The 26,657-nt window shown below is 37.9% G+C and overlaps 1 protein-coding gene across 2 annotated transcripts in view; it reads right to left on the bottom strand.

Annotated features, from left to right (window-relative positions):
• The window catches only part of LOC127808349 (histone-lysine N-methyltransferase ASHH2), a 54,803-nt gene extending 28,722 nt beyond the window's left edge, over positions 1-26,081 (bottom strand). The window contains exons 1-8 of one of the 2 annotated variants that reach the window (XM_052346858.1): positions 25,347-26,081; positions 24,930-25,225; positions 16,298-18,148; positions 15,898-16,105; positions 4,016-4,182; positions 3,822-3,901; positions 1,066-1,197; positions 805-921 (exon numbers count right to left, since the gene is read on the bottom strand). In XM_052346858.1, the coding sequence (XP_052202818.1) occupies positions 805-921; positions 1,066-1,197; positions 3,822-3,901; positions 4,016-4,182; positions 15,898-16,105; positions 16,298-18,041 (2,448 nt within the window). In that variant the 5' untranslated portion in view covers positions 18,042-18,148; positions 24,930-25,225; positions 25,347-26,081. The remainder of the gene's footprint in view (positions 1-804; positions 922-1,065; positions 1,198-3,821; positions 3,902-4,015; positions 4,183-15,897; positions 16,106-16,297; positions 18,149-24,929; positions 25,226-25,346) is intronic. The other variant, XM_052346859.1, reaches the window with a different exon arrangement.
• Between the last annotated feature and the right edge of the window lie 576 nt (positions 26,082-26,657).

Here is a 26,657-nt window from a genome sequence, read left to right as displayed (position 1 = left end):
CATGGCTCTGATACCATGTAAAATATTAAGCTAGGGCAGAATTGAACAAGGTAGATGAGAGGAAACTCAGGTATCATTAATTTCTCAAAATATCAGAATGAATACAACCATAAACAGTTGAGCTATTTATAAGAATAGCTCAACATACACGGAAAGCAAAACACGGAAACAACCAAATATAAACCAGTGAGAAGATAGCAAAAATACAGCTATTAACTAACAACTGAAACAAATTAAGCTGTATTAATTATCTAATACTTCCACAAACTCATGCACAGATACCTCATAAAAGGACATGCTAGTGATCACATTGTATTCTAGCAAGAATATAGGAACATCAGAGCAGAAATGAAACTACATGGACCAGCTGATAAGGAAATTCTCAATAATAATAATAACCAAGATATAACATGGCATGGATGCAATGACAAATAAATATAAGCTTTGAAAACTATACATGAAAATAGGAATTATTTCTTTCCTCAATTCCATTTCTGTTAGTGTTCCGAACTAAGTTTTTCTATGTAAACTGAAAAGAAATGAACTTTTTGATAAATATCAATTTAAATTTCTAACTAACAATCTAACGTCCAATTCCTTCATTTTTTTTACTATGTATCATTGCCATGAAGACATTTCTTTCAATTCCATCAAGTTCTTAGAACATTTTGAGTTCATATTTGGAAGTGCATTAACATGAACCTGGATCTAATAACCAGTAGCAAATGTCCATCTTTTGATTTGCTCATTTCTTTCTTAACATCTGGAAGCACAGATATTTTTCAAGAGAAAGTGTTAAAGTACCTCCCCAACATATTCAATAAGAAATTGCCCTTTAGATATATCTTGTAGTAACTGGAGCCCATAACCCTTCTTCCCACATCGGAACCACTTTAATTTGGCATACTGGCGTTTCTGAAACTGCAAACAAAAATAATCACAAACAACTGATATCATTTACAACAATTCAAGCATTAATCCCACTAGGTGGGGTAGGCTTTCAACTGATAACATTTTTGTTCAAAAAATACAAGTGAAACAAAAGAATAGAACTTTAACATGAACCTGTTGATTCGAACAGCGTTCCCCACATGGACAAGTCCCTTGAACACATTCAATGTTAAGCATTCGATTCAAGCATCCATCACCACAACCTATTCTGCCATCCAGAGGCGGTTTGCAGTGGCAAACCATTATCTGGTAGTATTAAATCATAAAAATGAAAAAAAAAAAAAAAATTGGTATAACCCAGTAAAGATTGAATAGCCAAAAAGGCAAGCTGAAATGCATCAACAAGTACATACTAACATTACCAGGATCTCAGATTACACGCACATAAAGATCATCCTCCAAAGTAATTATACGCTCATAGAAAGACATCTATTTAGCCAACTGTGAATCTTTAACATTGTGTGGCTAGAAACTCATACTCTCTAGTTTCTCTATCATTCAAATGAACTGAATGGAAAATTAAGTCTTAAATTTATTTTTGTAAAAAAAAAAGAACAAAAAAAGGTGATGGAACTGGGATTCAAAGCTTAGAACACTAATGCCAATGGATATCCAAGAATACATATCAGAATTGTCAAAAGGAAAAGACTAAATGATCATGAAGTTGCAGAGTACAACAAGAAGCACAAGCCTTAATCCCACTAATGAAATTGCAGGTTATTCGTGGAAAATATATCAGGAACCTAAAATAGCAAAGGAAGTGAAACAGGTTTGAAACAGCAATGAACTTTTCAAGAAGTTCAATAAGAAGTCATCCAAAATCCTTACAGCCTGTATAAGTATGAGTGAACCTAACCAAAGAAGAGAAAAAAGAACATACCTAAGCTCAACAATATAACGTTAGCCATATAGCCCCCCCCCCCCCCCCCCCAAAAAAAAAAAAAATACCAAAATCAAAATTCTAACAGATCCCCACCCACAGTAAAAACTTCAGTAACTGATTTGTAAGACTTTCCCAGACCTTTTTGAGCTTGCCAAGGACAAACACACTTCTATAAAACACATATTATCTCTGACACAAGGCCTAGTTTGGTCACTACTATTTAGACATAATCTCCAAGACTGGGAATTGGGTGCCAGAACTGCTTTTTTTCTTTTTTTCAGAATTACTTGAAGACCAGTCCATTATTAGCCAGTTATAGAATTAGGTAGGGCACCCATCTGTCATGACCCGAAGAATTAGGAGATAGCAGAAAGCAGCAGTTGAAGTTCTATTTTACAGTTACAACTGTTAGCAGAATCTGTTAAACCAAATAATTGCTGTAAATACCAAAACTGTTGTAAATAACTGCTGCAAATATCAAGTTAATCCAGGTTAATAACTGTTGTTGATAGCCATATATAATGTTATGCCACTTAGATCCAGGATTATCAAGAAATTAATTGAAGTTCTCTCATTTTCTCTCTATCTATTCTTTGTTTCCCTCTGTTTTCTCCCTAAATTCTCTCTTTTCTCTACGTTTCTTTCTTCTTTCTCGATTGTCAACTAGAAATCCAAGATTCAAAACCTAGGGTCTTGACACCATCAAAGGGTGGAACTTTTCTTGTGTGGGCCCTATTATAATGTACTTAGAGATGGAAGGTCTAAAAGGTTTCTTTGGAAGGTTATCTGCTAGGTGAGAGCACCTCCCAAAATAGCTTTCTTTGTTTGGATGATCTCCCACAGCTATATCCTTACCTTGTCATTGATAAATTCAGCACAAGGCAGCATGCCTTAGTCAAATGGTGCTACATATACAATGAGGGAGAGTGTATGGCCCATCTTCTCCTGTGCCATTTGATGTCAAGATACTTGTGGTATTTTATTCTTGCTTTCTTCGGGGTCAGTAGGTTAATGACAATATGGTCTCAGAGTTAATTGCAATGCAAACTAGGAGCTATCCAAGAAGAGGATATAGAATATTATGATCCATTACTCCACCTTGTGTAATGTGGTGTACATGGAAAAAAATAAACAAAAGAGCCTTTGGAAATATAGATCGTTCTTCAAAATCTTTGAAAGAAAATTTGCTTTCCTCCTTTTTATTGGTTAAAAGAGGATTCACCATTGTATAACCTCTTTCACTTCTTTTGTTGATCAGAGTCAATGCATGTGCTTTGTGGGTGTGTGGGCTATCATGTTAGGTGGTGAAAACATGACTGATGAAAGGAAAAATGTGAGCAATAGTGTTATAATACATTGAGAAGCAGAGAGAGAGAGGAGGAGGAGAAAAATTTAAACAAAATAAAGCTGGATGTCCCCAATCAGTAATGCCCATAAAAGAGTGCGATAAATGAAGCAGGGTTCACTGAGCAAAAGAAGAGAAAGATATAAAAAAAGGCACGAAAAAAAAAAGAAAAATCACTCAAGAGGTTGTTAACTCAACTAAGATTTTATTTATAAAAAGTGACTTGGTGGTTGTGGGTTGAGACCTCAAGCAAGCCCCAAAAAAGGGTTTTTGGAGGAGATCAAGTATAAGAAGGTTTTGGATTTAACACTTCAGGTCACTTGTTTATCATTGCAGTTGGCTTCTTCTTTCTATATGTTGTGGTCCAGACAAGCAATACATGGTTAGGTCATGATGACTGCCACATGCCCCAAAATGGATTCAAGATTGGGGCCTGGTAAAAATATAAGATCAGCATATTTCCAGACAATCCTGAACTAGTAAGCATTCTCTATACAATAAACACAGCCAGATTTGTTTACCCTTTCATGCACTTTTTTTGTAACAGACAGATCCGTTCTTCATAAACCCGCTGGGAATCACATGATGTGCGGTCAAAAGTTGATTTGAACAATTTATAGGCACAAATGTGAAGGCATTTACCTCATCGATTGTTTGAGTTTTACGGCTGCGATGGAGAAACAAATTTGAGTTGATGAGCCTCCAAGAGGATTGTTGGTGAACTGCAATCCATATCAAACTTAATTCAGACATCAAAACCAATATGCCATATTTATAATCCAAAGTTCAAGGAAAACGAAACCCATCTCAAAACCCTGTTAGCAGAATTCATATACCTGTTGAATGTTTTGCTTCCATTCTCTTGGAACACCAATGGTGATCACTAGCATCTTCCTCACAAGAGGCATCTGATATTTCCAACTCAGCATTAATTTCAGAATTTGACTTCTCTTGAGGTATTGAGCAGTCAGCAAAGCTTTTATCCATATTGTCCTTGCAGGTCCTTCAGTAATAAACCCATGTAACATAACATTAAAGACGCTAGAAGATAAACACTTGCTTAACCAACCCAAAGTGAAATAATAATATCACAATTTAATATAATTTATCATAAAAATTATGATATGTGCTTAATCTGTAAAAGCCTGAATTGTACAAAGTAATGCCTTTGAATCATTTTACCATCCAGGACATAACTACTAAACCAATAAATACCTTAGTGCTGTGATATTTCTACAATTTGGTATACAATTTAGACCTGAAAACTACAGAGAATTGAAGCCTACTAGCTATGATAGCATCAGCCTGGTCTGATAGCACCCCAATCGATTCTCAATGATTGTCAGGGTTCACCAAGTTAAACAGATAGGCTGGAGATAAAGAACTAAATTTTATTTTATATGTTACTGTTACGAGATCAATCTGAATGCATTCATCACTACTCCATTTACTCCAAATCAGTATCTGTTGAATGAATCACGGGATTACACATGATTTGGAGAGAAAGATTGCAAGCAGCCTTTCCAATAATATATTGGATTCTCTCCAAAGATTAGGAATGTGATCATAGTTTAAAATAGTTTCCTAAATCTGTAAAGTTGTATATATGGTTTTCTTGTTTATTGTGTTTCATATTTTTGCTTTCATAGAACTTTCCTATAGTGTATCCTCTTCCCTATTAATAGGGAATGTATCCTATTGTTCAATACACGATTTTGATTCTAAGCTTCCTTTCTGCTCATCGATTTCTACATGGTATCAAAGCCAACCCAAGGAAGTCCTAAAATCGTTTGTTTCCAACCTTCATTGCACCTGCTACGATCTTGTTCTTTTCGACCTTCACTGCCCTGTTTGCTTTCTGTCCTTTCTCAATTAATTATCTTCCTACAGAATGTCGAAGATCACAGAAGCCACATCTCTCATGCCAACAAAAGAGGCAATACCTATTGAATCTACAAATGGAGGCCCATCTTCTGGTGAGTTGCCTAGCATGCATCAATCATACCAATTGGATGGTGGCAACTACCTCCAATGGTCTCAATTGGTAAGGACTCTTTTGAAGGGAAGGGGGAAGATCTCTCACCTCACTAGACCAGCCCCTTAGTCCCCAGATTCTATGTTTGCTGCTTGGGACATTGAGGACTCCATGTTAATGCCATGGTTGTGGAGTTAAATGCAGCCCGAGGTAAGTAAAATTACATGTTTTTATCTATGGCTAAGGATATATGGGAGACGGTAAAAAGGACATACTCAAAGGTGCAAGATGCATATGTTGTTTATGAGATTAAGACCAAGATTAGTGGCACAAAACAAGGATCTATGAATGTGACATTATTATAACAAGATGAATGGTTTTTGGCTTCAATTGGATCACTACCAAGACATTAAGATGGTATGTAGTGAAGACACTATTATTCTAACCTCAATGTTAGAAAGAGATAGAATAGTAGAGTTTTTGGTTGGACTTAACCTTGAATTTGATCAAGTTAGAGCAAAGATCCTTAGCCAAGAAAAACCGTCACATTTGAATGAGGTCAACTTTATAGTTCGGAGTGAAGAACATAGACAGATTGCCATGTTTAGTGATATTCATATGGAAGGTTGTGCTATGGTTTCTAATAGAATGCAGGGAGCATGGTCAAAATTGTCTCAAGGCAAGGAGCAGTTCTCTTCAAAACAAAATAAGGAAGGCACGTGGTGTTCTTATTGCAAGAAACCTAGACACACACGTGAGACATGCTTCAAATTACATGGAAAAGAAGCAGTCTGTCACAATTCAAGGGTAGTTAGAAGGGTATTATTGTAATAAGGTTGTAGTAGTTAGTAAGAGATATTTTGTGAGTTGTTAGGAGCACATGGGCGCTATTTTTCAGATTTCATTTACTATTGAATAGCCTATAAATAGGCCCTAATATGTAGAGAAATGTATGCTGAAAATAACATAGTGAATTCATATTTTTCCTCCTTACTTCCTCCCTCTCATTCTTCCTTTCTCTCTCATTTCTTTTGATTTCTGCTGTATATCTCCCTCCAATTTTTCTCCGTTTCCGTCTCGAATCCTTCCCAATTCCTTCCTAGACCCTAGCTAAACCCTAGGGTTGTGACAAATGGTATCAGAGAGAATCCTTCATTGGCTGTGATTTCAATCAAACTCCGGTGAAGACGAGGCTAAGGTGATTTCGGAAATCTGTAATTCATGCACGTTCAAGCAACAATTGAGTCCGGAGAACTTGCATGCAATTGAGTTCAGAATTGGGATTTGGATCTGTCCGATCTGAGAGGTGAAGTGAAATTCAGATTGATCCTAGAAGGCAAATCTTATTGGCTGCGTCGGAATCGTTAAACAGAGGAGGGCGGCTCGAATTGGTGTTGAGATCCGGCGGATTCCAAGTGATATGAGATCAGGCGAGTGACTCGGAATCGAGGTGTGTTGAATCACAGAAGAAGTGACGAAATGTGCCGAAGCAAAATCGTATCCGATCAGGCAGCTTTCAGAATCGGGGATTCGTAGCAAGGTCTGACGGAGGTTGATGCTCGGAATCGAAAGACCATCTTCAGCTGCGGAATCAAAATCAGGAAGGCGTTGCAAGCTGAAAGAGTTCCAATCGGACATTGATTTAAATTTTCAAGCGAATCAAAGGGCGAAGCGGAAGTAACACCGAAAACGAGAAGTTGGTCGAGGATTGGGTGTGGAATCGAACAAGTTACGGAAGGAGATTCAAGAAACAGCAAACTCTGGGAAATTCTAGAGCCAATTGGACGGTTATTGGGCATGGGTTGGGGCGATTATTGAATTTGATTGATCGAAGGAAGCTAGCAATCGATTCGGAAGCCTCTTATTGATCCAACGAAAACTCTGTGATATAAGTAAAAGCCTCTTTATCAAGTTCGAATTTTCCGTTCATTAATTTCATGTGCTTCGAGAAGTTTCCTTTAGATTCTCGGATGGTATGAACTGGAAATTGCTTGCATTTGATCATGTTTTTGAAGTTTGGAGTCATCGCTTAGTGAGCTGCTCCAATTTATTGCCTGAGATCGGTCGGATTAACTGAATTGAGAGACAAAGACACCGATTCCAGCTGGAGGGGAAGTCACTATGGGCTGTTGCGATCAACTTTTGGCTGCTACTCACTTGATCGGAAGGTGATTTTGATTCTGTCAGGGTAAGTAACAAACCAGCATGCGTGATGTGCTGTTGTTTGTGATCAAAAGGCAGCAAGGCCAAGCAACGCAGGATCCAGAAAGAGAAATCCAGCTTTAGGTGCATGCTGTGGCTGCCGCATTGATTTGTCCTAACACCAAACGGTTAGGCAAATTCGATTGGGCAACCGGGAGATCAACCATGGCTGAATTGAGGTTGAGGCAAGTAGGAAGCTGCGATCAGAAGTGGTAAGAAGGGAATCGATATTTTCCAGAAGCAGCTTGTGGTCTTTGGAAGCTATTACAGGGGTGGGCGATTGCTGATCTACAGCAATTCCGATCTGATTTTGAAGGAGACTCAGGGAGCCGAGTGATTGTCACGGTTGCATTTCGGATCAGGCGATTATTGGAGGTTGTTCAACAACAACTGAACTTTGGAGGTTGCTCCTGCATCAGAGATTAAGGAAGATTACACAGAACAACGCCCTATGGAAGATCGATTTTCGGAGGCAGTTGATCATTTTAAGAGACAGAATTTTGAAGTTAAGGATTGCTAAATTTTAATACCAGGAGGAGTTTCCGAAGGGATCCTTAGAGGCTGATCAAGAAGCTGTTACAGGGTGCAATTTCAAGAAATTGAATTGAAGAGATGGCCGAAGGACTAATTGCTGCCACAAAGGAAATTAAGGACCTCCGTAGGCAGCTGGACCATTTGTTGATCTTATGTTCACATAAATTTTAGACTACTAATCGGACTTTATCGACCTCAATTCCAAGTGTTGATTTAGCCACTATTGCTCCATTGGCTATTCTGGTGTTTGACAAGGATGGGCTAAAATGGTGGATCCGACAATGTGAACGGGTGTTCTACCAACACCGAGTAGTTGAAAAGGAGAAGGTAAAAATGGCTGCAGCTAATCTGAGTGGAATTCCATACGTTTGGTTCCAAAATTGGAGCTAGGGAATGGTGGAATTGAGCTAGCCGCAGTTTGTAATTGGCTTGTGTAATCGGTTTGGAGAAAGGACCAAAACCTATATTATCAATGGAGCTTCTAAGGCTGTTAAGCTGGAGATGCAAGAAGCTGATGAGGAAGAAAAAGAAGTGGAAGAAGGGATTGAAGAATTGGGGGATGACAGTCCAACAGTTGGCAACATCTCAAGCACCCCCACTGGTACTGAGAATTCAGATGCTAAAACCCTCAATATGACACCGTTGGAAAAGGTAACTGTTGAGGATGAAGCTGAGATGTTTGCTAGCAATCCAGGAGCCAAAGATCTTGGAGTGGGAACGACCACATCAGCCTTAGATTGTGAAGATATTAAATCTATTTCTCTTGAAGGAATAGGAATGGAAGGAGTTGCTAAATTACCTACTATGGATCAGGTAATTCCAACTGAGAAATCAGTCAATTGGGAGGAAACTTGTGCCTTAATCGAAGTGGATAACCAATGGAGGGCAGTTCAAGAATGGTTAGAGGTTAAGGGAGGATGCTTGCATGATATTGATTACACTAAAACCTTTCAGCAATATGTTTCTGATTTGGAGCAATGGAGGAAGCAAAAGGATAAAGCGAAACAAGATGAAATGAAAAAAAGGGAAAAACAAGATAAGAAGAAGGAAAAACAAAGAAGAAACCAATGGGTGAAGATGGGCATTGGATAAAGAAACGATAACTTGGTTGTAATAAGTTTCTTGGGGACAATAAACCTTTCAAGGGGAGGGGAATGTCACAACTCAAGGGTAGTTGGAAGGGTATTATTGTAATAAGGTTGTAGTAGTTAGTAGGAGGTATTTTGTGAGTTGTTAGGAGCACATGGGTGCTATTTTCCAAATTTCATTTATTGTTGAATAGCCTATAAATAGGCCCTAATATGTAGAGAAATGTATGCTGAAAATAACATAGTGAATTCATATTTTCCCTTCTTACTTCCTCCCTCTCATTCTTCCGTTCTCTCTCATTTCTTTTGATTTCTGCTGTATATCTCCCTCCAATTTTTCTCCGTTTCCGTCTCGAATCTTTCCCAATTCCTTCCTATACCCTAGCTAAACCCTAGGGCCGTGACACAGTCTTAAGCAAGATGGGAGGAGGATTCAAGGGTTTGCAGGCCAAACAGTCCATGAAAGCTTATCTGACCACTAAAGGAGGAGAAGAAACTGCTGGAAAAGAAGAGGCTGCAAACATACCTGATTTAGGAGGACTAAACATTGAGGAGATCAGTAAGTTTAAATCTTTTTTGAAAACCTTTCAAGGGGATTCATGCTCTCTGGCTCAAGCAGGTATGTGCTTCAATTCTGAGAATTTTATTGCCTCCAAAATACCTAGGAATGAGTTATGGATATTAGACTCTGGAGCTAGTGATCATATGACTCCTAACCTAAATTTTTTTGAAACATATGAACCCTTGAATAGCTCCAGAAACATTACAGTTGCCAATGGCCAATTTGTTCCTATTGTTGGGCATGGCAAAGTGAGCCTCACTCCTGTTTTTAAAGTGCAGCATGTTCTTTATGTTCCTAGCCTTTCTACCAATCTTTTTTCAGTCTGTAAATTAACACGAGACCTCAATTGCAGTGTAATTTTTTCACCCTATGATTATGTGTTTTAGGATTTGGCCACGGGGAGGACGATTGGTGTTGCTGGAACACACCAGGGACTATACTACTTAAAACAGCAGATCCATGATTTCCCTGCAGGAGATCAGCCTATCCTAACCCATGTTTCCACATCAAATTCTACAAAAGAGGATGTATGGATTCACCATCTTAGATTAAGGCACCCTCATTTTTCTCTATTGAAATCTATGTTCCCTAAACTCTTTCATAGTCTTAATATTAGTGATTTTCACTATGATGTGTGTGAAGTGTCCAAACATCATAGAGTTTCCTATGCTGTAAGTAATAAATTGTCCTTGTTTCCTCTTTCATTGGTGCATTCTGATATATGGGGACCCTCAAAAATTCTTAATTGTTCAGGGACAAAATGGTTTGTTTCTTTTATCGATGATTGCACTAGAATGACCTGGGTTTACTTATTAAAAGAGAAGGCAGCCCTTAATAGTGTCTTACAGTCTTTTTACATGATGATTCTCACCCAATTTGGGGTATCAATTCAAAAATTCCAAACTGACAATACCCGAGACTACTTTAATCAAACTCTCAATCAGTTTTTCCAACAAAGAAGAATTCTCCATGAATCCTCTTGTGTTGACACCCCCCCCAAAACAAAATGGGGTTGCTGAGAGAAAAATGAGGCATCTTCTCAATGTGACTCAAGCTCTTTTGCATCAGAGTTCTGTCCCTAAAACCTTTTGGGGTGAGGCTGTGCTAACTGCTACTCATTTGATTAATCGGGTCCCCTCTCGGGTGCTTGGAAATCTTAGTTCTCATCACTATCTTGCTACTAATTTTCTAGCTCTCTCTCTTCATTCTCCTCCCCCACTTAAGGTTTTTGGGTGTGTGGCCTTTGTGCATGTGTCTAAACAACACCGGGACAAATTTGACCCGAGGGCTCTTCGTTGTGTCTTCCTTGGTTATTCTTCTACTCAAAAGGGCTATAAATGTTACTATCCTCCCACTCGGAAGTTTGTTATCTCTAAAGATGTTACCTTTGTGGAAAAACAAGCCTTCCTTCGCCCTTGTGTTTCTAGTCACCAGGGGGAGAGTCTAGATGGTGCCTAGGTTTTGCCAAGTTTGGAATCAGTGTTTCAGCCATCATGCACTCAATCCTATGACCCCCAGTCCACAATTTCTCTTCCCACTAATTCTTTGTCTCCTACCTCTCTTACTCCATGTCCAACTCCTCAAGAGGTAACATCTCAAGAGTTACTCCCTTCTATCCTAGGTTCTGCAAGGTTCAAAGGGTCACCCTATGTGTATAAAAGGAGGAATCAACCTACTCAGTGTGCTCAGCAAGAACCAATTTCCTCCCCACAGTCAGGTATGAAATTCTCTCAGTCCATTGAACCTTTGTCTACTATTGATTACACTGATTTGGACCTGCTTAATGCCATTAGAAAGGGAGTTAGGAGAAGTACTAAACACACTATAGCCAATTTCATTTCCTACCATCATTTGTCTCCTAAGCACAAGTGTTTTATCTCTTCCCTTGACTCTATAGCTATTCCTAAGACTATAGAGGAGGCATTATAGGATCAGAATTGGGTGCATGCTATGCAAGAGGAGATGAGGGCCCTAGAGAAAAATCAGACATGGGGCATGGTGCCTAAGCCAAAAGGGGTGCAGCTTGTGGGTTGTAGATGGGTATTTAATGTTAAGTACAATGCAGATGACACTTTAGAGAGATATAAAGCTAGATTGATTGCCGAAGGATATACTCAAACCTATGGTATTGATTATTTGGAAACTTTTGCACCAATAGCAAAAATGAGCACTGTAAGAATCCTTCTATCCTTAGCTAGTTGTTATGGTTGGCAATTGATGCAATTAGATGTTAAAAATGCTTTCTTACATGGTGATCTAGAAGAAGAAATCTTTATGGAACCACCTCCAGGTTTTAATAATGGTGTTGCAGGGCAGGTTTGTAGGCTAAGGAAACTCTTCATGGACTGAAATAGTCTCCAAGGGCTTGGTTTGATAGATTTTCAAAGGCTATGAAGTCCATGGGGTATTGGCAAAGTAGGGGAGACCATACTCTCTTTATCAAACACTCAAAAAAAGGTAGTCTAACAGCTTTATTAGTGTATGTGGATGATATCATTGTTACAGGGGATGATATTGAGGAGCAACTACAACTAAAGAAGGATCTAACTCGTGAATTTGACATCAAGGATCTTGGTAAGCTTAGGTACTTCTTGGGGATAGAAGTGGCCTACTCTAAGGATGGCATTTTTCTCTCGCAAAGGAAATATACCATGGAATTGTTAGAGGAAACAGGGATGTTTGGTGGCAAGACAACAAGCACTCCTTTAGAGCCTAATCTAAAGCTGGGAGATTCTAATGGCTCGATTGTGGAAAAAGGAAGGTATCAAAGTTTAGTGGGACGTCTGATTTACTTATCTCACACTAGGCCTGACATTGTATTTGTTGTTAGCTTGGTGAGTCAGTTCATGTATAATCCCACTGAGGAGCATATGCAAGTAGTGAGAAGAATCCTATGCTATCTTAAGACAACTCCCGGAAAAGGCTTGCTATTCAAACCAGGGAAGGAAATGAAAGTAGTAGGATATACAGATACTGATTATGGGGGCTCATTGGTGGATAGGAGGTCAACTACAGGATACTGCGTCTTTCTTGGAGGTAACCTGGTGTCTTGGAGAAGCAAAAAACAAAATATGGTGGCTCAGTCTAGTGCGGAGGCTGAGTTTAGAGCAGTGGCTCTCAGTCTATGTGAGCTACTATGGCTAAGGATAGTGTTGGAAGATCTGAAAATTCCTACCAATGGACCTATGAAGCTGTCTTGTGACAATCAATCCGCTATCAACATTGCACATAACCCGGTGCAACATGATAAGACCAAACGTGTTGAGATTAATAGTCACTTTATTAAAGAGAAGTTAGAATCCAAGGAGGTATGCATGTCCTTTGTTACTTCAACAAATCAGATTGCGGATGTGTTAACAAAAGGCCTACCTATTAAGAGATTTGAAGAGCTTATAAGCAAACTGAGAATGATATATATTCATTCACCAGCTTGAGAGGGAGTGTTGAATGAATCACGGGATTACACATGATTTGGAGAGAAAGATTGCAAGCAGCCTTTCCAAGAATATATTAGATTCTCTCTAAAGATTAGGAATGTGATCATAGTTTAAAATAGTTTCCTAAATCTATAAAGTTGTATATATGGTTTCCTTGTTTATTGTGTAGCATATCTTTCCTTTCATAGAACTTTTCTATAGTGTATCCTCTTCCCTATTAATAGGGAATGTATCCTATTGGCCAATACACGATTTTGATTCTAAACTTCCTTTCTGCTCATCAATTTCTACAGTATCTCATGAGAACATTAATAAATTCATTTTACCTGAAAAGAATAAAAAGAAAGTCCAAGTTTCAGAATATGCAAAAAATGCAATTCAAATATATTACATTCAATACATATCTCTTCACCTCAACTTAGCAAAAGAAAAAAGAGTCTTAGTCAAACCTACTGCAATTTCAAGTTCCAAATGTTACATTATACAATCTATAACTTCATTATTTATTTACTCAGAAAGTGTTTCTGTTTCTTAGTACATATTATTAATGCAGCCTCTTCTATTAAAAAGAGAGGAAAGAGGGGAGGCGTGTCAGACACAAATCAAACAGTTACTTGTGAACCTTTCACCAATCAGAAGATGTATATGAAGGTATTCCAATCTAATTGATCTTAATTGGTTCTTTTCTTTTCTGAAGTTCATAGAACTCATCTCATGGGAGAACCTAAACAATTATCATCTTGAATATAATTAGGCTCTGCTTGTTTAGATTTTTAACTATTTTTAGGTGTTTTGGATGACAAAAAATATGGTAAAGATTTTTATAACAAAAACATTTTACCTCAAAAGGGGTAAATGACTTGCTGATTCAATTTCCATAAGTTATTTTGCATTCACACCAAAACTAATAAATTATCTTTCCTTTCATTAAAATACCTTTACATATTACATATACATATATATGTAAATATATAGTCATATACGTGTATACATAGATTTATTATGCATACATGTATATATACACATATACATAGATGTAAATACAATTACATAAATAATATGTATACATATATACATATGTATAAATACTAATCTAAATATATACGCATATAGTTATTTTTTAAAACATATTTTCTTTATGCCAAATAATGGAAATATTTTTACATGCAAACCAAACATTGGAAAATAAAATGAAAATTCATTTTTTGTGTAAAATATTTTCACTTCTAAATTTTTTCAATGTAAAATATTTTACATTGTAAACAAGCAGAGCCTTAAACAAGAAACATGAAATGACTTTACTTTTGACGAAGAGCACTTGAACACAAATAAATTCCTAGAAAGATTATCTTGAAATTAACCAGCTAGCAGAGGAAGATGAATGAAATATACAGAATAGACAAGTTTGCAATTCTTTTAAAAAAAAAATTTAAATACAAAATGGCTTCCTAGGAGATAAAACTACGATAATATAATTTTGTTAACCAACAGGCCTTAAGCTTGTAACAAAAGAATTGAAAGAGAAGACACTACTAACAAGAATTGGCTTCAGAATAAGAGCAACTAATTCAAGATCTCTACATCATGCAACAAGAAAAAGAAGCATTGTACTAAAAAACACACACATACACTTCAAATATATTACCTAATCTGACTCTGTCCCACAGGGAACACTAAATTGTCAGCCAAAAGAAGATGGCAAATTAAAATTTTATTCCAGCTTGACTTTCAACACTTGCCTCAAAATCCACCTACAAACTGTCCTCTGATGGCACAGAGATCGTCCACAATTGGAAGTAACTTGGGCTTAAGGACTGAAAGCTAGTCAAATGCAATCATTCACTTCATTAAATTCCAAATCTTAGTTACACAACTGCTAATTAATTAAAAAAATTGCTAATTTTACCAGTAAGAGGGTACCATTCATAGCTAAACAGGTCATTAGAAGTCCCCCTACTCTCTTTGCCTATTATAACTGTAAAAGTTATGCCCTCTCTATACTGTTACAGAAACTTGAAAAATCGGATGGTTTGACCAACTATTAGTTGCATATTTAGATAAGTGTTGAGCAAAGAAAACTCTTCTCACTTAAAAAAAAAACGTATCAAGTCTTAATCCTACTATGTGGGGTTGACTAAAAGAGTTCTAGTTTGTCAGTCATTTCTATCTATGGCCTTATCTTTTTAATTAAAAAAAAAAAAACTTTTACAATTTCCTGACCTTAATTTAAGTGCCGAGCTTGAGGGAGTGTTTTCCAAAAGGTTAAACTTTCAATACTATTTCGCCACAATCTTAGATATCATACCTGTCTAAGTTATCAAATGGCAAGCAAGATTACCTACTTTTATTTAAAGAAAAGTGGATTATATACTTCTCCAAACAGTTCACAATATCTCCTATGCCAATCAGTTACAATGCCAAAATATTGTAGCCAACAAGCAAATCTGATTTTTAGAATTGATTCGTTTGGATTTGGTAGATGTTTTTTGTGATCTTTACAATATTTACTGCTTCTGTTGATGACCTAGGATTACAATCCTTGACCTTGTATATGAAGACATTTCTCATGCAACTTTTGGTTTTTCTTCTTTGATTGCATCTTGTATCATCAGTAAATGAGATACCACTTCTTTTGATACATTTTCCAGTGAGATTCATCTAGGACAAGAAATCATGCTTCATATTCAATGAAGAAGTAAGACCCACTGGAGATATCCTGAAGCTCATCTAAAGATCTCAGTAGCAGTAAGAAAAGTTTTTTTGTTGAACCTTTCTTTTAAATGTTATCCAACTAGAGAAATTTGCAGTAACCCTAAGTCCAGACAAATATGTAAGCATTTATTCTTTTATCTGTTACTAACTCTACTTCTATGTTGATAGCAAGTTTGAAATGCAGAAATGGGTAACGATAGTAACATACCATTTGCAGTTTGTTTCTTCAATGGAATCTGCAAGAGTAGCTGAAATACGCCTCCACTTGAAGCAATCATCACATCGAACCCAAGCATTCCCTGGAGATAGATATTGGTTCCCTGCACCTTTAGACGTCATGTCCAACTCCAGCATATCCTTGTTAGAACTTCCATTTCCAGTTTTAGATTCCCAAGGATTATCTGATGATTGATCTCCTAAAAGACAATCACTCAAAAAGAGATCGTAGAATCAAAAACAATATCTGTTTTTAATCAATAGGATGCAAATGCCATCATGCGATGAGAAAAGGGATGAGAAAAGATGGGCAACAAACACAAAAAGAGCAAAGAGTAAATTTTAGGAAATGAGTGGGAATACATATGGTAAAATATAGCAACTTTCTGTACCTGTTTCCAGGTAATTTTCCCCTTTGTAAAGAATCTCATCACAAGCACCCTTGTCTTTCACTTTCCTCTTATTAACTGACTTCACTGGATTTCCCTTCTGTCTACAAGCATTTCTTCTTTGGCCCTTGGATGAATCAGAGACTTCTGACCCAATTCTGCTCAGTCCTCTTGACTTTGAACTGCTTTTCAAATGCTTTTGCCCTTTAGTTTTAGTATAAAGAAGTAATTTCTCAGAGACATGTGAATCTGGTGACTCTAACTCTACACCATGCCTGATGCATGGATCTCCTTCTGTTCCATTTTCAACTTTCCAATTCATATGAGAGACTCCAAAATCACAAATTCCTGATGAAGGCAATGTCTCACCAAAAAAGCCCTCACTGCTCGATGTGTTTCCTGACATATTTGCAATGGTAGTCAAAATAGAAGCATCGCTAGAGTAAAATCCATTTCCCTGTCTCTCTACATGTCCCTGTTTCTCCAATATATTAGCTTTATTTATAGTTTCAGGACTAGTTGATTCATCTTCCACTCTGAAATGACTATCCATTTTCTTTCCTTTCTTAGCAGTCATCTGTGGCAGATTCAAATTTGTAACATCTCCAGAAGCAACACAATCTTGAGAGTATATCTGAGCATCAGCCAAGTGTTCTTGACCTTTTCCATTAACTTGGGCTTCGGGAATCAAATTGATGACTTCTGAATCAGGTGAAGTTTCTGAATCTAAACACCTGCTATCAACTGCAGTTCCTGATCCTTTAACCTCTCTCTGGTAGGAAACCTTTTGATGGTCATCTGTAGTAACTCCAGAAGACATCTGATAAAACAGCAAGTTCTCCAAGTCCTTGTTAGCAAGACATAAATCAAGGTGAGAAGAATCTAATGGTGTTACCATCTTCTCCTGGTACTGATTCCAACATTGAGAATCCACCTTTTCCTTCATTGAATTTTCATTGTCATGAATTATTTTAGGGAGTTGTATACTAGTATCCTGATGGTTACAAAGACCATTGTCTGTAACAAAATTTGGTTGGCAACTTTGACCCACTTCTTTGCTTAGTCTAAGCTTAAGGCGAATAGTACATGTTGAAGCAATGGTTTTTCCCTTTGACATTTGTGAATTCCCAGCTGTCTGATTCTTTTTCCGTCTTCCACTTACTCGAACACCCCTTGCATTTTTTGATATTTTAGGTGCATTTTGAGGGACATCAACACTAGTATTCTGTTCAAAAATCTTTGTGATACAGCCCATTGATCCCCAAACATAAGAACGGACTGGTTTTAGAACATGGCTTCTTCTTTTTCTCACCACCCCCAACAGAATCATATCTAGTTGTGGTTTATCAACAACTTTCTTCCCACATTTTCTTGCAGCTTTCATTGTCTCTGTCTTCTGGTCTGATTTACTCAAGTGAACACTCCTGTTTGAAGGAGATGAACATATAGTCTCAGACCAATTAATTTTAGAAGAATCATCAAATTTAACTTCATCTTTTCCTTCATCATCTCTATTGCCAGAAGGTTCAACCATGCTGATAAAGTCAAAAGGACCAACAAGACTATCAGCACCTGAGATATCTGGCACAGCTAGGCTTTTACAAGGATTGTTATCAGTGACAGAGAAAGGCTCGCACGATTGCAGAGAATTTGACAATTTTTCAACAGTGCAGATAGAGTCCATGTTTGATGATTCTTCCTTGAAATTGCAAGCATTTTCTACCAAAGGCAATATCTCAGGTAACATATCAACGTCTGATGAGTAATAGCAACCTCAAAACCAGGAACTTGTATTGCTGGAGGCACTGAGAGCCAACAAAAGGCTCATGCCTCAAAGAAGCAGAGAACTGATTTCTGGAAATTTGTAAAAGCAGAAGAATCTTTACAAGATAGCAAATACATCTCTATATTCTTTTGAGTGTTAATACTCTGTACTAGTAAAAATTGACATTTAAATAGCAAAAAGATGACATATTTAAATCACCAACACTGACAATCTTCAACAGACTAAAGAAAATGAACCCTCACACTGAACACATCACAGAAGGGTAAAATTGTATTGATCACAAAAGAAAATGAACCCTTATACTAAACAAATGCTAATGAACAAAGAAAGACATAAGAGCAGAAAAGCCTAGCAGGGCAAGAATTTAGAAGCAAAACCTCAACAGTAACACCAAGGCTCCTCACCCAAAAGTGCTAGTTAAAGTTAATTTTTATGCTCTTAGGACCTAGTAATATAAACAAGATCTCAGCGTTAGATGATCAGTGAAGCATTGGGTCGTAACAAACTCCCACCTTAAGTTATCAACATCATTGTCAGGCCAAAAATCTCACCTCATAACTTTTGCCCAATGCCCTCTCTTAGCTTGCACCCAAAATGGTAGTCATATGTTGGCTTTGATATCACTTCTATCACCACAAGTCCTTGCTCAAAAGTGCCAGCTGAAATTAATTTTCAGGCTCTTAAAACAAGTGATATACCCAAAAATTCCCGTAGACTACTGATGTGGGATTGGATTGTGACAGCAACTATCACTGAAAATTCCTAATTAGAGATCCAAACAGGAAAAAGAAAAGAACAATAGAAAGATTCAACAATGTAAAACACCCCAGAAGCTATTGTAAACAAAAACCACATCATTGATTGGAGTATGTTCTCAATGGCGTCTTAACACTAATCAAGTTTAGCAATCCAAGCAAGTACCTAATTCATTAGTCTCATGAAAGTGTTTGGTGCATTGGTTAGTCCAAAGGGCATGACTAACCACTTAAACAACCCATCCCTCGTCTTGAAAACTGTTTTCCACTCATCTCCAAAATGGATTTTGATTTGATGATAACCACTTCTGGGATCAATCTTGGTAAAAACCGCAACCCCATCAAGTTGATCAAGCATCACATCGAGTCTAGGAATTGGAAACTTGTACTCAATAGTAATCTTGTTAATTGCTTTGCTATCAACATGCATCCTCCAACTCCCATCTTTCTTTGGTGTCAATAATGTCGACACTGCACATGGACTCATACTAGCTTGAATGTGCCCTTTTCTCAACAATTCCTCTACCTTCTCCTGCAAAATCTCATTCTCCCTAAGACTCATCCTATAGTGCGGTAGGTTAGGCAAGCTAGCACCAGGAACCAAATCAATATAGTGTTGAATATCCCTCATACGAGGTAACTCATTAGAAAACTCCTCAGGAACCACATCATGAAATTCCTCCAAAACAATCCCCGCACCTCCGCTAGAATTTGATTCACTTCTAATGGTTTGCTCACACTCTCCCCCTTTACAACCAACAAGTGAACCTCTCGAGTATGCCTACGCTCCCTCACAAACTCAGAGTGTTTATGTGTAATGGTAAGAAAATTCTTCCCCTCCACTTTAGAAGCTTTGGTTTGGTTATTTTCCATCATAGGTAACAAGATATAACGCACACCATCTTTCTCAAACTGATATATGTTCTTCCTACCCAAGTGCTTAGCATCCATGTCAAATTGCCAAGGCCTCCCAAATAAAATAGGGCAAGCATCCATATGAACAATATCACAATAAACTTTGTCAAAGTACTTACCAATAGAGAAAGGCACCTTGCAGCATTCATCCACGCGTATGCCACCAACTTCTTTTATCCATCCAACCGTGTAAGGGTTTGGATGTTTCTCAGGAGTTAGTTGCAGCTTCTCCACCACATCTCTTCCTATGATGTTCTCCTAACTTCCACTATCGATAATCAAGTCAAATATTTTCCCCTTCACCGTACATCTCATGCGAAAAAGCCTATGCCACTAAGTATTATCTTCATTCTTTTGAGACAGCATTAACTTCCTCACTACAACACATGTATACTCATCATGCCCATACTCTCCTTCATCATCCTTCCCATCAGGTGCACAATATACTTCACCATCAATAACATCTTCCTCCTCCCTTTCTATAATATTAATCATCTTTCTCCTTGGACAATCACTAGACCTATGCCCAACCTCATTGCACTTGAAACACTTTAAAAGAACAAGCTTCGCATAAGGATTAATGGGTTTTGGAGGGTTAGAAGTAGTACCTCGAGTGTTTCCTCCCATTGTGATCTTATTGGTGTTGACTACATTAGATGGATTGGAAGGTTGCACTCCTTGAACCGACTTGTCTCTATCAAAAGTTGCTTGTTTATTGTCATTCCCACTATACCGGCGATAGTTGTCACTGCGGATCCTCTCACTCAACATTAACTTAGCCTTTAAAGCCAAGTTCCTTGCTTCTAGCACACTCATAACCATCTAAACCCAATTTTATCATGAATAGTAGGCTTCAACCCATTCAAATAACGGGTTGCTTGTTAATTGTCACTTTCTGATAATTGGTTTCTCTTCGCCAATCTCAGAAACTTAGAGATATACTCATTCACACTCCTTATGCCCTAGGCACATCTCTGATAGGCGTCAAACATGTATTGTTCGTAGTCAGGAGGCAAAACCTCTTAACAATTGTTTCATTCGTCTCCATGTCTGAACTGGATGTCAGCCTTCCCTCAAACTCGTCTCTCTCAATCACTCCCACCAAACAGATGCACCTCCCTTCAATCTATAAGCCACTAATTTGACTTGTTTTTCATCTAGGATCTCCATGTATTTAAAGCATCAGTCAACCTCAATGATCCAATCCAGGAACCTCTCAATATCAAGATCTCCACTAAAGGTAGGAACATCAACCTTTAGTTTAAACTCATCGTTTCCCCAATGGTTATTATGCTGCGCATTCCTCCTAACCCCTCTACCGCTAAGATTAGCCATTACAAGACCAAGATCATCTTCATCATCACTATCATCCATCATTGGTGGGGTCTTTTAGGATTAACAAGGAGAGGATTAATGGTTGATCTTCCCGGGTTAACTCCTCCGGCGTGATTCATTCCATTATTCTGGTTCTCGTTATCATCACCTCATAATAAAGTACCCAATTGGTTGTTGATCGACTCCAATTGTTGTTGCATATTATGAGTTATTTCCCGATGTTATTCAATTGCTCTCTAAACTGCAGGCAACCCTTGATCACCGTCACGTGGTTGGTTGCTACCGCCTTCAAGATTGCCATCTAATTGGTTGATTTTACTGCTCGAATACTACCCGACACAACATGTAGTGCATGTGTAGAGAACTAACATACAAATGATACTCTCAAAGCAATAAGTTTCAAGCACCAAAACTTGGTCTTGAGTAAGAGAAGAAAACCAAATAGGTTGCTAGAAATTAGAAATCGGAAAAACTGTTTACAAACCCTAAAATCTAAGTACTTATAGTGTTCGACCACCCCGTGGTAGTATTGTAAATAAAAACCAATTAGAATCCTAATAGAAATAAAACCCTAAAATATGAAGTAGAATAAAATCCTAAAAGAATAAGAAAATATGAAGTTTTGGCCCCTGTTTGGGCCGGTTCTTGAATGGGCCAGTTTGGACCGGGTCTTGAAATGGACCCTCCATCTTGTCTCAAACAGTGACTGCAGCACTAGGAAAATTAGGAAAGTATACTTCTAATATTAGGCAAGTCTACCTGGGGCATAAACTTAGAAATTAGTATATTAGTACACTTTATTCTATTTCCTAATTAGTTTTGTTTCTTTAGTTTTAATTATGTCCTCTTCATAAAACAGGTTTTGTTGGCATACTACATAAGCCACCATTAACGTATTTTGAAGACAGCTTTTCAATATTGAATTGGAAAACAGATTTGAGTATTGCTCCTCAGTATTTTATGTGATTGCGTCCTTGGTTCTACATCAAAACGTAAACTTAGAATCAATTGTTTTTCCAACTAAGAAAATCCCCCCCCCCCCCCCCCCAAACCCAAATTTCTTCACTTTCCAGTAGCCAACAGGAACGACGATAAAATAAGAAGACGACAATAAGAATATTAGAAGTGTAAGCCAAAGAAGACAATGAATGAAATGAGGCACACTCCAAAGTGCCTATAGAAGGCAGTGTCCCACTCACTACTGCAAACAACAAGATCCCCACAAGCTGGCAGCACCGTCAAGATCTCACTGCTAGCTAGCTAACCATAAGCCAGTGCCTCTGACTGAAGAGCCTTCCTCCAACTCACAACATGCATATCTATTGATCTGCACCTGCACCACCCACGCACTAGGAAGTTTGTCATGGGCCAAAGAAAAGCTTGCTTTCCCCATGGGTACTGCAACAAAGATAGAAGGATAAAAGAAGAATGCGAGAAAGAGAAGAGGAAAAGGCGAGGACTGCAGTAGGGGATATTATGGCTTCAACCTACCCAACCTCTTAACTGGAACCAGTTTTTACTAAGTCCGCCAGAATCTAGTCCAAGCCCAACCCATCAGTTCAGTCCAGCAGCCAAAAAAACTGACACAGCATAGGAAGCGATTTAACCCCGTTTCACATTGAAACTGAAGACAAAATTGAATTTAAGAGAAGAAATCTGATGTTATTCTAAAGCTGCTTTCTAATACTTAGAACAAGAATATTTATAGGCTAATCCTAAACCTTAATTCACCAGGAAAAAGAATTCCTAGCTGAATCAGGAAGAGAAAAACAAAAGTCAAATCCTAACTAAAGTAGAAAACTGAAATTCTAATTGACATAGAAAACTAAAACTGAAATCCTAACTGCAGTAGGAAATCCTAATTGCAATAGGAAAACTGAAAGGCAACCTAATTGGAGTAGGAAATCGAAAGGCTCATCTGGCTTCTTTCGGACTCTTTTGGGCTGGATATTCCACATCAAAAACCTTTATGTTCATCATACAACCCAATTCTCCAAGTCCGATCTGGTAGAAAACCAGCTGCTGCAGTTTGTAGTCCAAGCCCATCAATTAACTCCAGCAGCCAAAAAAACTAAACTGGAAATAGTGGCAGCCTTCCACAGTGCCCTCATTGACAAACTACTGTTGGTACACCAATTGAAGCCTGTTCTTCAGGGAGGTATGATGCTCTATTGGAAGCTTAATTAGTATTTAGTTATTTGATAATTAGTAAACAGTAAAACTGTTTCTTTGGTTTCTTTAAATTCCCCACATCTCCCAAGAAGAAACAGCCGGTGAAGAAAAAAAAATTAGCCTACTTCTTGCACATCAAGCATAATTATTTCATTAGCTAAACCCAATCATAATTGACATTGTCATCTAATTTAAATGTCATAGTTCTACAAATGTGCTTCATATCAGATTGCTCATCCGCATTCAGTTTTGCAATTTAAGTCATCTCAGCATCACATATTCTGCATTACCTGTCGCCAAAACAGGCAAGGAGAGGTCTTACCGTCGACCCACACAATCCCTATTCCCTGAAAGTAGTATAAACACCTTTTAAATGAGAATGAAGAATCTCAAAGGTTTTGTTGGACGAATTTCTGACCAGCTAGCACAAGTCCTCAAACAGATAGGTAAACAGACAGTAAGAAGTGACTTAGCTAGGTTTCCCATTCCGGTGAACCTAATCTCAGTATACTTTACACACATGGGATACACATTACCTCCAATAGGATTGATTAATCATGTACTAGACAATTTAACGTGGAGCCAATACAAACCACTGGAAGACAGCACACTTTATCTTGATCACCTTCATGCAAATCTTCATTCTTTATATGACTATAGATTATGTCAATAATGGCCAGAAAAATTCAATCCTATTTCCATTGAAGGGTTTACTGAATTTATGTACAAGGCAGCCTATCAGAATAGGCAGTTTCCAAATATGGATTTGGAAACCTATACAATTTAGGATACAACTAATTTAAAATACAATCACAGCCATATATTCTTCTAGAAGATACACCATACATCCATAGGAAGAAAAAACAATCAAGTGAGTATATCTTGTCCGAGAATATGGACAAGATATCTCATGTATCTTCAACAGATTAACACCTATGCATTAGCATATACACCCAAACTTTGATGAACTGAAGGTGCCAAACCTTGATTGGTTGCAGCCAGTGTTGAGGTTCCTAGACTACAGGCATTCACCCAAGCCTCCTAGGTATAGTTATGAGGACTGCTGGAATATTACAAGGAGAGTTGAGGTTGATGTCCTAAACTATGATGTAAAGTTAAACCCTAATCTTTCTGTAGAATTGGTTCAAGGCTAGAAACAATTACTTTAATTGATAAGATAGGACTATGATCGAGTGAGTTCATTTCGCCAATGAAGTTAACTGAAGCTGCAAAGGAACATTGGCAAATTATGCAATGCAATTTAGTGTATAGGTGAACCTACCATCACGCAATGGGAGTCATGAGACAGAAGTTAAAGGAGCAATAGTTAACTATTTACCATAAAAAGTCAGTTAAAAACCAATTGCTAAACCTAAAGCAAGGAAACTTTGCACAGGGCCATGTTCTGTTCAAGCTTTGTTCTTCAGAATTCTTGAAAATTCCATTGAATGACCAATATCTTCTATTATTCTTGAGACTTAAGAGGCAAGATATTAGAGACAACTTGTAATTTAAACAGAACATATCTAGAGGTGAAAATTAACAGTCGATCACTAAAATCACAAAATACAAAGTTTACACAAAACCTGATTGCAAACCAAGAATTAGAATGTGAAATGTAGGTTCGGTAGCAAAAACAGAAGGAGCGTATGTGCGTAGTCAAGGCCTTCACCTTACTGGCAGAAATAAGAACCTCCAATTTGAAAAGGTCTCCCTTCAACGCAGTCGTTGCTGCCGGGGATGGCTAAAACAGGGCAAAATGCCGATGATCAAGCCAACCCAGCCAAACAGAACCCCAGGAAAACCCTAATTTCGGAGGCGAATGCAGTGCACGCACCAAGAAACACAGCAGAAATCCACCACGCCGCTTGCGAATTGAAAAGCCAGAGAGCAAGGGCGGAGAGAACCCGAAACAAGCCCTAGAACGAAAGAAGTCCCCCAAGCTCCTCCCACCGAAACAAAAGCACCCTAAAAGGCCCCACGCCAATGCCGATAAACACGCAGCAATTTGCACGCATACAAGGCGACAATTACACGTAGAATTCCTCAACAACACGGGAAGAACGAGCGAGCGACAGAGAGATCGTACCTGGTGAACGAAGCGGTGGAGCAATCCAAAGCCGTTGAGAATTCAGAATCCAACAAATATGTTATACGTATGCACCGCTTTATATATGAATATAATATAATATATATGTATAATGTGTTTTATATATATATATTGGGATGAGATATCGCGAGAAATTAGCGATATCTCGAGTGTAAAGTAAAGCAATTTATCGTGATATCTCGTCCCTGGTCAATCTGATCGAATTGGAAAGAGAGAGGGAGAGAATGAACAGTTCAAGGGATTGAAAAAATTCCCTTAGATAAATGTTGAAGAAATTTAGCTCATTATTTTTAATAAAATAAGAAAGGGTTATCCCGACTGTGGGTCACAACAGTTTGCGGTGGTTCCGGCGGAAGGAGGGTCAAATTAGTGGAGATGGTGGTTGTTCGTACGTGGTGGAGATCGACGAAGGATGGCGGTTTGCGGTGGTAACAACAGCGGAGAAGATGGTGGGTAAAATCGGTGGTTGGAAATGGTGGGTGTTCGTATTGGTTTGTGATGGAGATTAGTGCCTGGAGAGGGTGATTTGCGATGGTTCCGATGGAAGGAAGGTCGGTCAAATCAGTGGAGATGGTGGCTGTTGGTAATGGTGGTGGAGATCAGAATAGCTAGCGGACGTCGACGGCAGAGAGATAAGAAAACTGGAAAGCACGGAGAAGGAAGAAGATGGAAGAGGAAATGGCAAATGGGTGGCGTCGGCTCTTGACTTGATTAACGCTGTGCAAGAGGGAGAGCGAGAGAGAGTTTTGGTTAGAGGGGTAAATTAGTCATTTTAATGTGCCTGTATAGCTTTATATATAAATATATATATATGTATATGTCTGCATATATATACGTATCCGCCTTGACAGAAAATTTGTAGGTATCTGAATTACTTTGAGTGAGAGGGAGAGAGAGGAAGAAGAAGAATTTTGAGAGAGAAAGTATCGGTGTGGGGTCAACATGGCGATTGAATCATTGGCTGCGTCGCGGCCTCGAATGGGTTTTAGGACCGGCCAGTGCCTGCTTGACGCGTATACAAAGAGGGTTTTTTTGGGGGTAATTCGGGCTTGATTAATCGGTGGGTTTGTTGATTTTGTATGATTGAGTTATGATTGTGGATTGTGCAAATTTCGAGGCAAACATAAATTGAGTAATATTTAAAGAAATAACTATATTTTTTTCTCATTTAAAGAATATTTTTCATGTCAAAATAGTGTCGATTTTTTAAGATACGTCCAGATTAAGAGATTTAATAAATAAATAAAAAATAATTTTTTATTTTTATTTTTAATGAAAATAAAAATTAAA

Source organism: Diospyros lotus, chromosome 8 (assembly GCF_014633365.1).
Source record: "Diospyros lotus cultivar Yz01 chromosome 8, ASM1463336v1, whole genome shotgun sequence".
In the NCBI taxonomy this organism is placed as follows: domain Eukaryota; kingdom Viridiplantae; phylum Streptophyta; class Magnoliopsida; order Ericales; family Ebenaceae; genus Diospyros; species Diospyros lotus.
This window is presented reverse-complemented; position numbering and strand designations above follow the sequence as displayed.